This window comes from Sinohyriopsis cumingii, chromosome 7 (genome assembly GCF_028554795.1).
Source record: "Sinohyriopsis cumingii isolate HCF-2022 chromosome 7, ASM2855479v2, whole genome shotgun sequence".
Classification (NCBI taxonomy): domain Eukaryota; kingdom Metazoa; phylum Mollusca; class Bivalvia; order Unionida; family Unionidae; genus Sinohyriopsis; species Sinohyriopsis cumingii.
Genome location: NC_142967.1, coordinates 65380562 through 65393789, shown reverse-complemented (window position 1 = coordinate 65393789; position 13228 = coordinate 65380562). Strand labels below are relative to the sequence as shown.

The 13228-nt window shown below is 38.4% G+C and overlaps 1 protein-coding gene across 2 annotated transcripts in view; it reads left to right on the top strand.

Annotated features, from left to right (window-relative positions):
• LOC149795420 (protein SERAC1-like) overlaps nucleotides 1–13228 on the top strand; it is an 86970-nt gene that overhangs the window by 35683 nt on the left and 38059 nt on the right. For both annotated transcript variants that reach the window (XM_089965213.1, XM_089965214.1), the window contains exon 10: nucleotides 8745–8907. In XM_089965213.1, coding sequence (XP_089821339.1) covers nucleotides 8745–8907 — 163 coding nt within the window. The remainder of the gene's footprint in view (nucleotides 1–8744; nucleotides 8908–13228) is intronic.

Genomic DNA, 13228 nt, shown 5'->3' with positions numbered 1-13228 from the left:
TAAATTGTGTAACTGTGTATGCTTAAAAGAAACTGAGTCACTGGTCTGATTTTGCATACTATTTAAAGTGATACCACTGAGTATTGTATTTTTTACAGGCTTCTTAATATAAGGTTAATTTGTAATAGTTATTTGTTTCATCCGTTTTAGTGATGTTAAATGTTCTGTTACAAGACCTGTCATTCTGATTAATTTGTTCATACTGAATAATAAAAGTTGAAATTCCTTGTCTGCTCTTTTCTCCAGAATTGTTGCAATCAGAAAACCCTCCACTTGAAAGTCTATCAGCACTCAAATGTAAACATTTAAATAGTTTTATTCGCTTTCCCATCCAGGATTCTGCAGCCAGCACCCATATATACTCGTGTATAAGCCCATCCACGTATAAACCGACCCACAAACTGAATAGGTAAAAACACTAAAAAGTGAACTTGACCCTCATGTAAGCTGATGCACAACTCTGAGTCATCAAATGATGCACACAGCAAGTTCAAAATGCATTTATTGAGGCAAACTATTATTAACAAAAAAGGGGCCCTGAGTGGCCGAGTGGTCTAAAGCGCTCTCCGTTACGGATCACTGCCATCTCACCTCTGTCTGTGTAGGTTCCAGTCTTGGATTCGGCCAATCTGGGTATGTGAGAAAGCTTGCCAGTAGCTTCTTGAGGGTTGGTGGTTCTTTCCGTGGTTTTCCTGGGTTCTTCCTCCACCGTTAATACTGGCCGCCATGTATAGCCTATCGTGTGCTTAGAAATGGCGTTAAACCCTACAACAACAACAACAACAATATTAACAAAAAAGTACACATATACTTATGTTGGGGTTTGCATGTATGATTATTAAAAAGAAATGGTATAAACTTGTTTGAAAAGTAATTTCTTTAATTTTCTGGGTTTTTATATTGTGTCTGCCTAATTTAGATTTTTTGTATAATTTGATAAAACAATGACAAGAATTAGGCATTTGCTAGTTGCTATAAAACTACCTCTCCCTTTTGACTCAATTATTGTTTGTTTATGCATTATTGCATTGAGCATTTTATATCAGTGCATTAGTAACTACATTTTTATTTTGCCTTGAAATTGTAATTACCTAACTCATTAAAATGTGAACCCAGTATGACAACACAACCAACAACAATAGTTTGATTCAACACCCATAATTAGGCTACTGAACTTATTTACATAATTGTGCCACCGCATGTATGTTGTAGGTTTGAACATACGCTGAATGAAGTACATTCCGCTGAATGGAGTACATCCCTTGGACACCACTGCACTAAACTTTAATGATATCTCCAAAATACAATAATGAAGTTTCAGGAACATTGCTTCGAAAATTTATGCTACTACCATAAAAACTGAGTTGTAGTGTGCTTTGATGTAAGTGACCTTACAGCAAACCTATCAACTTTCATGGCTGGAGGAGAAAAAAAACCTTGCCTACCTCCTGATTTCATAATATCTCCTGATTATTGCAGAGAACTCTCATTTATTTCATTTTTCCGTAATAGTCCTACATAATTAGATATATCATATGCAATCCATGGAAGCCATGTTCTTTTGTATCACCAGTGAATATTGTTGTGACGAAATAATTACTTTACCAGTAAGAATTCGCTTCTTCACTAAATAGAATGTTTAAACATTTTTCACGTAAATTTATTTTTGTTACCTCGAAAACAATACAAAAGTCAGAAAATAAACCAGAACAAAAAATAAACCACAACAATAAAATTGGGGACAATCAATTTCAATCCCAAGAATGATAGTCATGAATGCTGCAACTCCATATGCTATAGCACCACTCCCATCAAAGAAACTTACCCAAGTGAACACCTGGTATATTTTTACCATATTATATGAACGTTAATTACCAGCAAGAAAATGAAAAGAAGGTATGAAAATACATACCATGTATCATACGTGTCCTCAAAACTAATTCAGAATACATATGTTTTATTGCAAACAATACTAAATACCTTATGAGTTGACAATAAGGAAATAAAGTCAGATATGCAACCCGGGGACACTAGTTGCCACATGTACGGTACCATGAGGCTGCCTATTTAGGTACCTTCAGTTCAACAAATTTGGGAATCCTTTATTTGCCAGTCAATTGCTGGTGCTTGTATAACCAACAGTAGTGTAAAACATGGTTTCTTTGAATTATGATGGAGAGCCAGTTGTCTTCACAAAATAGTTGCATCGATAAGGATTAACTTTTGATTAGTCACACTTGCTTTCTTGCTAGTTTATTTAAGACTATCCTTTAGCTATTGTGCAGTTTGGCCACAGCTGACCAGAATATGAAAATAGGGTACATCCTGCGGAAAAATAATATGCATCACAAGGAGAAACTGTACATTCTTTATGAATTTCATGCATATTGGACCCGGAAGATTGGTCAATATTTAGTGAAAACAAGGTTTCAAAAATGCCACGAAAAACCTATCGATTTTAAGTCCCAATACCCCTATCTTTTTATTCAGTCTACCTACTTAGCTTTTGATAAGTTGACAGGTATGTCTTACACCCCATTTTACAAAACGATGGTAATCATGCTAATAATATGGAATGAAATGCAATTGCACATCAATGTACTGGACCAGGTATAGTTGCCGGTCAAAATTCCCTCTTAACACAAGCCAGTTTCAGGGTTTTAATGATTAACAGGCCTGTATTGCTGTCACAAAATAAAAGACAAATTCACCGACTATCAACATAGGAGATGCTGAAACGTCAAGCTTTCCATTGTGTGCAAAGTTATGATGTTGTTCAGCCAAAACACAAAACTAAATAGTCTGATGATGATCTTAGTTGATCTATAATGAGCTTTTTAGCTTTTATTAATACCGCTCTTAGTGAACATGTTAGTTATGCATGTTATGTGTCTTGTGTGTGTGTGTGTGTGTGTGTGATTTGGATTTTTAATGTAGCTTTAACAGTTTTTAAGTCATATCACAATGATGTCTGCAGTTTGAAAGATTATAGTGATGTCTAGCACTGGGGCATCATGCCACAGACATGTAGCATGATGTCCCACCCAATCACATGATCCTGACACTAGACCAACCAGTCCTAATACTAACCTCTTAATGCTGAGTGCCAAACGAGGTAGCTGTTAGTACTATTTTTGTAAGTCTTTGGTATGACTCATCCATGGATCGAACCCACAACCTCCTACAATCGAGGCGGACGCTCTAACCACTAGGCCACCAGAGTGGTGTTTTGTGTCTTGTACAATTAAACGTGTGTACCTTTTCATAAATATGACCTCAGCTTGTAGCATTAATAATATCATTGAAAATAACTCGTGAGCGCGTGATTCATTGTAAATGAAACTGCTATTAAGAACTAGCTGACATTATCTGGAGGAATGCAATTTGGTCGAAACAATGAATAAAGCAAAATCTGCGTCTAATATGTTTGGGAATAAATAAGGATTTTAGTGATGCTATGCACACTTTGTACTGTGTAAGTACTGTACATTATAGTTCAGCCTGGTCTCCTGGTTAAATTCAAGCGGCTCATGAATTATGAAGTCTGTATTTATCTTTATTTAATTTCATGTTGGAGAAATCAGAAATTGTGCACAAGCAAATAAATTTCAAAATTAATCATAGTACTTTATAACAGTTCAATAAATGTTGGTCTGCCATAAATGATTTTTTTACATGCGTATGTCTTAGGACATGGAAAAAATTGTTTTTTTCGTGTCCCAAGATTTACAGCCAAAAGACTTAAAAACTTTAAAGTTTAGACATTGGACTGCAAATAAGCTGACACCCCTTCTTCCAGGCCTACAATTCTTGGCTTATACATGAGTATATATGGTAGATAATTCTTTGTTTATTGATAGTGAACATAATATATATTAGGTCTGTTCCAATTAAATCAACATGGAGAGGGAGAAATATAATTTTTTTTATAGGGCACCACCGCTAGAAAAGAACTAAAATTATACTATGACAAAAATAATGAATACCCCGAATGATGCATTATACAACTACCCCATTTTTAATAGTCCTCTATGTCAATAACTGAACATTTTTGCACAGAAGTCTGCCGTCCACATTGCTCAAACTTCATCATACACTAGCTTTATGGACGATCCCATTTGGGTCACCATTACTCTTTAGAAGAAAAATTTAAGAAGTTCAGAGGCAGCTCTGGAACTGCCCCACCAACTAGCCACTCAACACACACAGGTGTTTCAAAAAACAATCTGCCCCTGCTACAGCAAAGGAATGACAAATGGACTAGAAACAAAGGATCTTTCAGTTAAATGTGCAATATAGATCCCAGCCCAATGCCAGGAAATAACAGTCTAACCAAGCTATGAGACAACCAAACAGATGCATCAAGAAACCAAGTTTCTCCGCCTTCATGCCTCCAAGCTCTAGACATTGACCTACCTTTCTTGCTGCTTGCAGTGAGTATACAGTGGGTGGCTGCCTCCTTCAGACTCACTGGATAACCTTATTCCCTTTGAACGATTGGGTGATCCAGATCATTTCAGAGGAGCTTCAGACTTCATTTATCTATCCCCTCCCCTTTCCTTCACTCCCCTCTTCATGGACCTACTGTCAGATTAGGCGAAGGTGCCTTACTGCAGCAGGAGATATAGTCACTCATCAAATATCAGGCAGTGGAGTTTTATTCCAGACAGTTTCTAATTCAGAAGGCAATGGCAAGTTGAGGTTGATCATTGACCTGAGACACCCCAACCAATACATTTTGCCACCGAATTTCGAGTTGGACATGGCAAGATCAATCAATTTCTCTATCCAACAGAATGAGTAATATGCTGTTAGTCTCAATGACTGGCATATATTTTCATGTCCCCATCCGCCCCATGTCTCGGAAATTTCTCCATCTTGCTTACGGCAACACGGTTAATTGGTTCAGATTCCTACCCTTTGACCTCAGCATCATCCCTTGGGTTTTACCAAAGTTATGAAATGCGTTGTCACCCTGTTCTGATCAGCTTCATCTGCAACAATAGATTTTTTCTCATCTGGTTATAGAGGTTATCACCAGCCTGAATCTGATATGGCTTCCTCGTGTTTGCATAATCAGGATCATCAAACTCATTGAGTCTATTTCCGACAGGACTTGGAATTCAAAGAGAGTTATTGCTACTTCTCATACTATTCTTTCCAGCAGCAGACTTGATCCTGCTTGGCCATCTTTTTATGTGCCCCTTACAAATGATATTGCTAGCACAATGGTGCCAACTTTTCAAGTTCCCTCAATCAAACATTTGTGATCATGCCCGAGATGCAGTCATTCCTGCATCTTCTTGCAACCTCAGTTGGCTGACCATAAAGATCCCACTGGAGAAGCCCCAAGCAGAAATAACAGTATGTATTGATGCCAGTACATATGGTTGGGGTGCCAGCTGTTGCCAGACTTCACAACTATCAATGCTACTTCTCATACTATTCTTTCCAGCAGCAGACTTGATCCTGCTTGGCCATCTTTTTATGTGCCCCTTACAAATGATATTGCTAGCACAATGGTGCCAACTTTTCAAGTTCCCTCAATCAAACATTTGTGATCATGCCCGAGATGCAGTCATTCCTGCATCTTCTTGCAACCTCAGTTGGCTGACCATAAAGATCCCACTGGAGAAGCCCCAAGCAGAAATAACAGTATGTATTGATGCCAGTACATATGGTTGGGGTGCCAGCTGTTGCCAGACTTCACAACTATCAATGGCACGTGGGAACCAGGGGAATGGCCTCTCCACATAAACATTTTAGAAATGAAGGCTGTCATATACACCTTTCACTTCTGGAAGGATCGACTTTCAGGCAAAATGGTTCTCATTATGTCTGACAGCTCTGCAGTGGCAACCTACCTCCTCAACCAGAGGAGTACCAAATCATCTGACCTCTGTGTTCTGATTTGGCTGTTTCTGTGCTGGTGCTACAACCTCCATATCAATCCCTAAGTCAGGCAATTCCAAGTGGACTTAACATCTTGGCCAACTTCTATCCAGGAAAGGTCAGGTCATTTGCACAGAATGATCTATCAATCAGTCTTTATTCAGATCTGCACACTTTCGGGCATCCATTGATTGATCTTTTTGTGACAAGGTGGAATCACAAGGTGCCCACCATCTCCAGTTTCAGACCCAGAAGCATGGTCTGTAGACCTCTGTCAATCAGTTGGGAGGGGTTGTAAACATTTGCCTACCCTCCCATGGTTTTTGTACCCAACATAATCCAGAAGTTACAGGGTCAGAATGTAAGATGATTGTGATTGACATGTCCTGGGTTACCTGTATACTTGATCTAGCCATAGATCTGCCCAGGAAGGTTCCAGCCAACCCAAATCTTCTCAACGGTTACTGGTGTTTGATCCCTGCCCTGATCATCTTCTTCACGCTTGGCTCTTGTCCTTGTCCAGACAGCCTTGAGAGACAAGTTAAATCTTTGATTGTGGTGAGAATCATGAGAGCAAGAAGGCCTTCCACTCTGAAGGCTTACAAGGAAAAGTGGCGTGTTTTCAGGGACTTGTGCCATATCAGTAACATCATCCCTCTCAGTGCCTCAATCCCTCAATTGGTTGAATTTTTTTTCTTCTTGCTATTTGAGGAGAAACATTTGTCCCCAGTTTCTATCAAAGTCTACTGTTGCATATCAGACACATTCCAGCACCATGGTAGATGTGATATCAGGGCACGATAAAGATCTATTTTGATCTCAACCAAAATCGTTCACTCTGTTTACAAAATAGAATATGTCCTGGGTTTTAACATGGCTCTTTTCAAATCAATTTGAGCCTTTAGCCCACACTTTGCTAAAGTTACTATCATACAAAATATGTTTCCTGATAGCTTCAGCTTCAGCATGCAGGATGAGCGAGCTAGCATGCCCTTTCCATTGACCCGAACTATCTTCAGTTCAGATTGTATAGTTCTGTGAGCCTCTTGACACAACCAGGCTTGGTAGCCAGAAATTGGTTACCATCTATCGGCAATCAAAAGAGTCAACATTCGCTTGCTTTCTTCCATAGACAGGTCAAGAGCAGTGGCCATGCAAGATCCTGTTCATACACTCAAGCACTGCTTGAAATGCAGAAACAAGTCATGAGAGGTGCAAACGCCTCCTTCCAGTAAAAGCGAGGAAACAGGATATCACTCGTCAAGCCCTTGCTTCATGGCTGAAATGGGTTATATGCTAGGCATACCCAGAGGAATCACAAGATCATAGTAGGCTGATGAAGATTACTGCTCATGAGATTAGAGTGATCTTTGTGAGCCTCATGTTCAAATGTAATGTTTTGATCTGAGATAAAGTAGAAGCTGTTGGCTGGCATGCAGAGTGAACCTTCTCAAGTTTCTGTCTCAGGGATTTACCTTTGCAGAGGCAAACCATGAATCTGGTAGGTCCAGTGGTGGCAGCCTAGATAACCACAAGACCCAATTAAAACAATCAACACAGCCTATCAGCTTTGCTGGATTTACCAGTGAAATTTTGTAGGCAAAAAGATTTCAGTAATTATCTTCTTAACCATACTTAGGCATCAAAGATCAAGTGAACCTAAGCTGTGTTGCATAAAATTATGTAATTGGGAGAATGGGTTATCATTAGTATGGGGAATCCAGCCATCATTCCCTTGAAGGATACCTGAGGTACAGGTTGGATGATCAGCATTCCCACCTCCTATTCCTCCTATTACCTATTCTCTTAATTGTAATGTGATGGGGAGCGTATTTGAAGGAAAAAACAAATTTTTTAATAAATTGACTTTCTCAAAGAATACATTTTTTAAAAACCTTCCCAACCATCTCGCCATGGTAGCATCCTAGTTAGTATATCACTCAGCTTAAACACTAGCAACAAGGGGAGGGGAAAAGGGCAAGAGTAATTGCCCTATGCATGCTATAGGCTGGTAAAGACAATTTTCATCTTTTAGTAGAGCTGGATTTGCAGTATAGCAGGTTTATATCCCTCGCATTAATGTGATTAGGTATGTTTTCTCTGAGAAACACATATTACTTAAAAATTTGCTTTCTTGTGTCAGTCAGTGACATTGATCATGACCTTTTGATCTCAGAATCAGTGGTCTTCTTCCTTACCCTAAGTGCAAGCCATCCATGTTTGGTTTTGATAAGCAACATATTGTCAGTGATATTGTGCAGAAACCATTTTTCTTCTTTCAGACAGTGACCTTGACCATAGACCTGTAAGCCTAAAATGTGTAGGGTTCCTCCTTACCCAGATTGCAAGCTATCTACAAAGTTGGTAAATCTAGATTGAAGAGAACTCATATTATTGAGTTATTATGTGACAACAGTTGTATTCTTCTTTCAGTCACAGTGACCTTTACCTTTAGATTGGGTTGTTGTTTGTGGCAAGTGCAAAACATCCACAAAATGGATGATAGAGAGCTCAAAATGGAAATCATTTTCCTTCTTTCAGTTATTTCGATCATGACGTTTAGAGCTTAAAATCAATAGGGTTCTTCCATAACCCCAGTGTCATCTGTACACAGTGTGTGGTAACTGTAGATGAAGGGCAGTTAAAGCTATTTTTCAGCAAACAAAATTGGTAAAATTTTAACGGACAGGTAACATCATAACATAATACACTCCACTTGATGGTGAGCATGTATATAAGAAGGGTTGTACCCCACCCTGTACAGAAAATAAAGTGATTTCCTCTCTCACAGGAATAGCTCTTATGAGCATTGCCACTAAGCATGATGTACTAAATGTTTTAATAATTTTCAGCGTCCAGATAATTGTAAGGAGATTGTTGACTTGAATGGAATACAGTTATTACAGAGGGTATACCATGTGCATGGCAAAAGTATTGTCTTCAGGAGACTTCTGGCTTGGATAATTGGAAATCTAGCAATTCACAAAGAACTTCATAAAGACATAATACAAGGAGGTAGGTTCACTTTACTTTCTAAATCTGGCAGAAAACAAATTTTCATGAATAGTTTTATCTCCATAATAAAATACTACATTACCAGGAAGAGTGTAAATGGGTGACACTGAAATCATACACTGGTGCTGGCATCATTACTCCATGGGACAGAAATGTAGAGGAGATGCTGAAAAATGCATTTTAAGCATAATTATGTTTATTTTGGACGATGTTTAACATAAAAAGGGTGCATTGCCCACCATGACATTTTGTTAGATGGTAGTTGAGACAATCCCTGATTGTGAGTGAAGCCAATACTTATGAATTCCACAAGTTTGGTACTGTGATGAACTGTTGACAAATGAAATAAGTCAATGGAATTCATGATCAGTCTTACAGATAATTGAAACTAGATGGTATTAATAAAAAGATATGCACAGGGAATTGTGATCTTACATGAGCTAATTTATGTAAACTGCTGTTGATATAGATGGGGAGGGGTGGAAACTAATTAGGAGATCAGGCTTCCTTGAAATAAGGCACGTAGTACATGCACATAGTTTGTGAGTTTCTTCAAAATTGTTAATGTTAGACCAACTGTCAGGGTTGGTATGACAAACTGTAGACAGTTAGCTACAGTTATGGATTGGACTTGGTGGAACTACTAATTGATATCGGGGCACTGAGTGGCTGAGTGGTCTAAAGCGCTCTCCGTTACGGATCACTGCCATCTCACCTCTGTCTGCATAGGTTTGAGTCTCGGATTCGGCCGATGTGGATATGTGAGAAAGCTTGCCAGTAGCTTCACAGGGTCGGTGGTTCTTTCCGGGGTTTTATCGAGTTCTTCCTCCACCATTAATACTGGCTGCCATGTATAGCCTATTGTGTGCTGAAAAATGGCGTTAAACCCTACAACAACAACAACTAATTGATATCTGTTGTTGTAATCAGGTCTGCTTTGCAAACATCTTCTCACTGGTTAGCCCATATCAGCTTTGTTTTCAGCATATGGAGACCTTGAATGTTTGGTATATAAGGACAAATAGATGATCACACAGAGCATTGCATGCCTTCCATAGACATGAGGGTGTATAACTAGCAGTTTAGGCACCTCACCCAATATATGTTCCCTATTGCACCAATTTTATAATTATGGTCAGTAGGTAGGATTTTAAAAAAATATTATTTATGATAATGATTAGTATATATTACGTACTAAGTACTAAAAGTACTGGATTAAACTGGCTCATTTAGATGCACAAATCAATTTGGGAATTTTTTAAAACATTTTTTTGTTTTAAATTTTATATATATATACATACATACATGATTAGTATATATAATTTACTAACCACTTCAACTGCTGGGTTACACCAGCTCAATTAGATGCGCAAATCAAATTTGGGATTTTTTTTTTCCCCTGTGAGAAATAGTTGTACAGACAGTCAGCCAGTTGGAAACACACATATTTGAGGTGGGGTGGGGGCCTTATAGAAAATGACAAAATTCCTCAATCTCCTCAACTTGAAAACAAATAGTTGAAACTGTAAAACATTTTCAAATTTATGACAAATATGTGAATATCTTTTCATATCTCTGCAAATATCTTTGAACTTATGTAAGCATGCATGTGTGTCACTGTGGTTTTTTTTTTCATTTGGGGCAAAGATAGACTGGCTTTTTTAAGAGTTGGAAGAGCAATCAAAGGTTATTAATGGTATCACTGTTTGTCTGTCTCTTTGATGACATGCTGGAGCTTACACTTTCTATACCTGAGTTTTGTTGCCTAGATTATCCCTTGATCCATTGGCTGACATACTGAAGTTGTATTAGCTGGAAGGAACTGTATCTGTACATTCTGCATCTTGATCACACTATTTGTTGGGGCAATGTCCAAGAATAGGATAACCTTCCTATTCTGCTGATTCATCCTGCGATCAAACTACTTAAGCCACTCCTCAAACAGAATGCCTATCATCAATGCTTTCTTGATGTTTATTTGCATTACAGGAAGTATCTCTGGCATGAACTTGATAAAACTTCTTGATTTCTTTGATTTGCCATTGGCAAGTGGTGTTATCTTCTGTCCCATTGATAAGTCAGATATTATGGTAAACTATGTTTGTCACAAAATATTGTTGCCTGATCACATTAGGAATATTAGCCTGCCTGAATAAAAGGCTGGATTTGTGAGGTAGCAGGCTAACATTTCACACATTAATGTGATCAGGTAAGTATTTTCTGTCTATATCATGTAGACAAAGGGCAGTAACTTTTGCCCATTGCCTCTCCTTGCCATCACTAGTTGTGTTGCCAGATTTAAGGTGAGCAAACTACCAACAAGAGTGCTTCCATAGCAGTGTGGTTGGAGGGTTTTCAAGTAACTTAATTGGATAAATATTATCGAAAAAGTTTGATATAAAATTTGCTTTCTCCTGGAATACATTCCCCAATTACATTAAAATTAGGCAAATAGGTAATGGGTGGAGGGAATGCTGAGCATCTGATTATACCTCAGGTATCCATCTAGGGAAGAAAGATTGGATTCCAAATGTGAATGATAATCTGTTCTCCTGCTTAAAGCAACACAGCCTATGGTTGCATGATCTGTGACTGCTCTATCAGATTATGAAAATGATTATTGAAGTATTCTTAACATCAAAATTCACTGTTGTATCCAGTGAACTAAGAGGCTGTGTTTAACTTAATTTAATAAGTTGTGGTAGTCATATGAGCCACATGACCCACCAGATTCTGATTCTTTTCAGTCTGCAAAGCTAAATCTTAAGGTAAAAACTTAAGCAGGTTGACTCTGCATGTCAGTCAAAAGCTTCTGTTATGTCTTGGATAAAAACATGTTTGAACATGAGGCTCGCAGAGATTGCTCTAATGTTGTGATCTGAAATTCTCATGAGGTAACTTTAATCTTTTGAGACATCAGAGCATATAGAGCACAAAACCACTTAAACCACAAGGATGGCACTTGGGAGGTGATATCCTGCTTTCCTGTCTTCATATGGAGAAAGTCTTTTGTGGTTGTCGCAACTTTTCTCTGTGCACTTCAAGTAGTGTTTGAGTGTGCAGACAGGATCTTAAATGGCCTCTGCTCTTATAGAGTTGAGCCTTGTTAGGGAAACAGGGTGAGGGAATTTGGTCTATTCAAATCAAATTTGACTAATATGTCTGATAGATCTTTGTCATAACAAATATTTACTATGCCTTGATGCCTGAATTTCCTGCTGTAGAATATGGTACTTCTTCTGATCTGATGGTACATCCATTAGAAGGGGAGAGGAAGAAAGAGGTGGGGATTGGATAAACAAAATCTGAAACCCCTCAGAAATGACTTGGGTCACCCATATCTTAATTTTGCAGAAATATGTTTATCCAATGTGATTGGAACTACATGAGTCTGGCACCCACCAGTAGGCTGTCTTTGGGTAGTGGGTGTGTTAAGTCAACATCAAGAAGTGGGAGGCTTGGGGGTAGAGAAAGTTAGTTTCTTTACCCCAACTTAAAATTGCCTCCTAGACTGATTCATCCATTGTCGGCTGACATAAACTTGAGATTTGAATGACCATTGTGAATGAAAGATCTCTTTTGCCTGGCTCATTTGTCATCCCTCTATTATAGCAGGTGCATAAACTTGGATATACGTGGAGCAGCCATTTGGAGGTGTAGTTCCTGAGCTGCCTGCCTCATAACTTCATTTTCTCCCCAAAACAGCAGTGGTGATCCAAATGGAGTCATCAGTAAGGTATGATGAAGTGTTAGCAGTGGCTCATAACATGCATCAGAATATATCAAGTCAAGATTAACAGAGGCAGTCAATGCATTAGCCATTGTATAGTGAGCTGTTCTGTTAATGACCTGAGCTTTTTGAACCATCATGTTGGTTGGACGATTTTTCTGCCAGTCAGAAAATTTGCCAGATCAGGCATCAAAGACATGACAAAAATGTATTGAACTAGCTTCAGTGTGGTGAGAAACATTTTCTTGTCCATCTTATAAAATGATGGAGAAGTCATGTTAACCATCATTACGTTCTTTCCAATGGCTACAGTTCAGTATGGTAAGGCAGTGGAATGTTTTCTGTACCAGAGCAACAGGAACATGGATGGTACCTAGTTTTCATGCAAAAAAGATTTAGCATATCCCAGGTCACTTCAGTTCATACAGCTGATCATTTATGTCTTTGAGTTTTGATGATTGATGAAGCAGTCAGACAGAAGGAAACCCTTTCATCATCATCATTGTCAACCAGTGCTTTAATTTTATAGTTATACATGGTGGTGGGGGGAAGGACATTCTTAAGCTGGCAACTCCTGATATATCTCCTCCA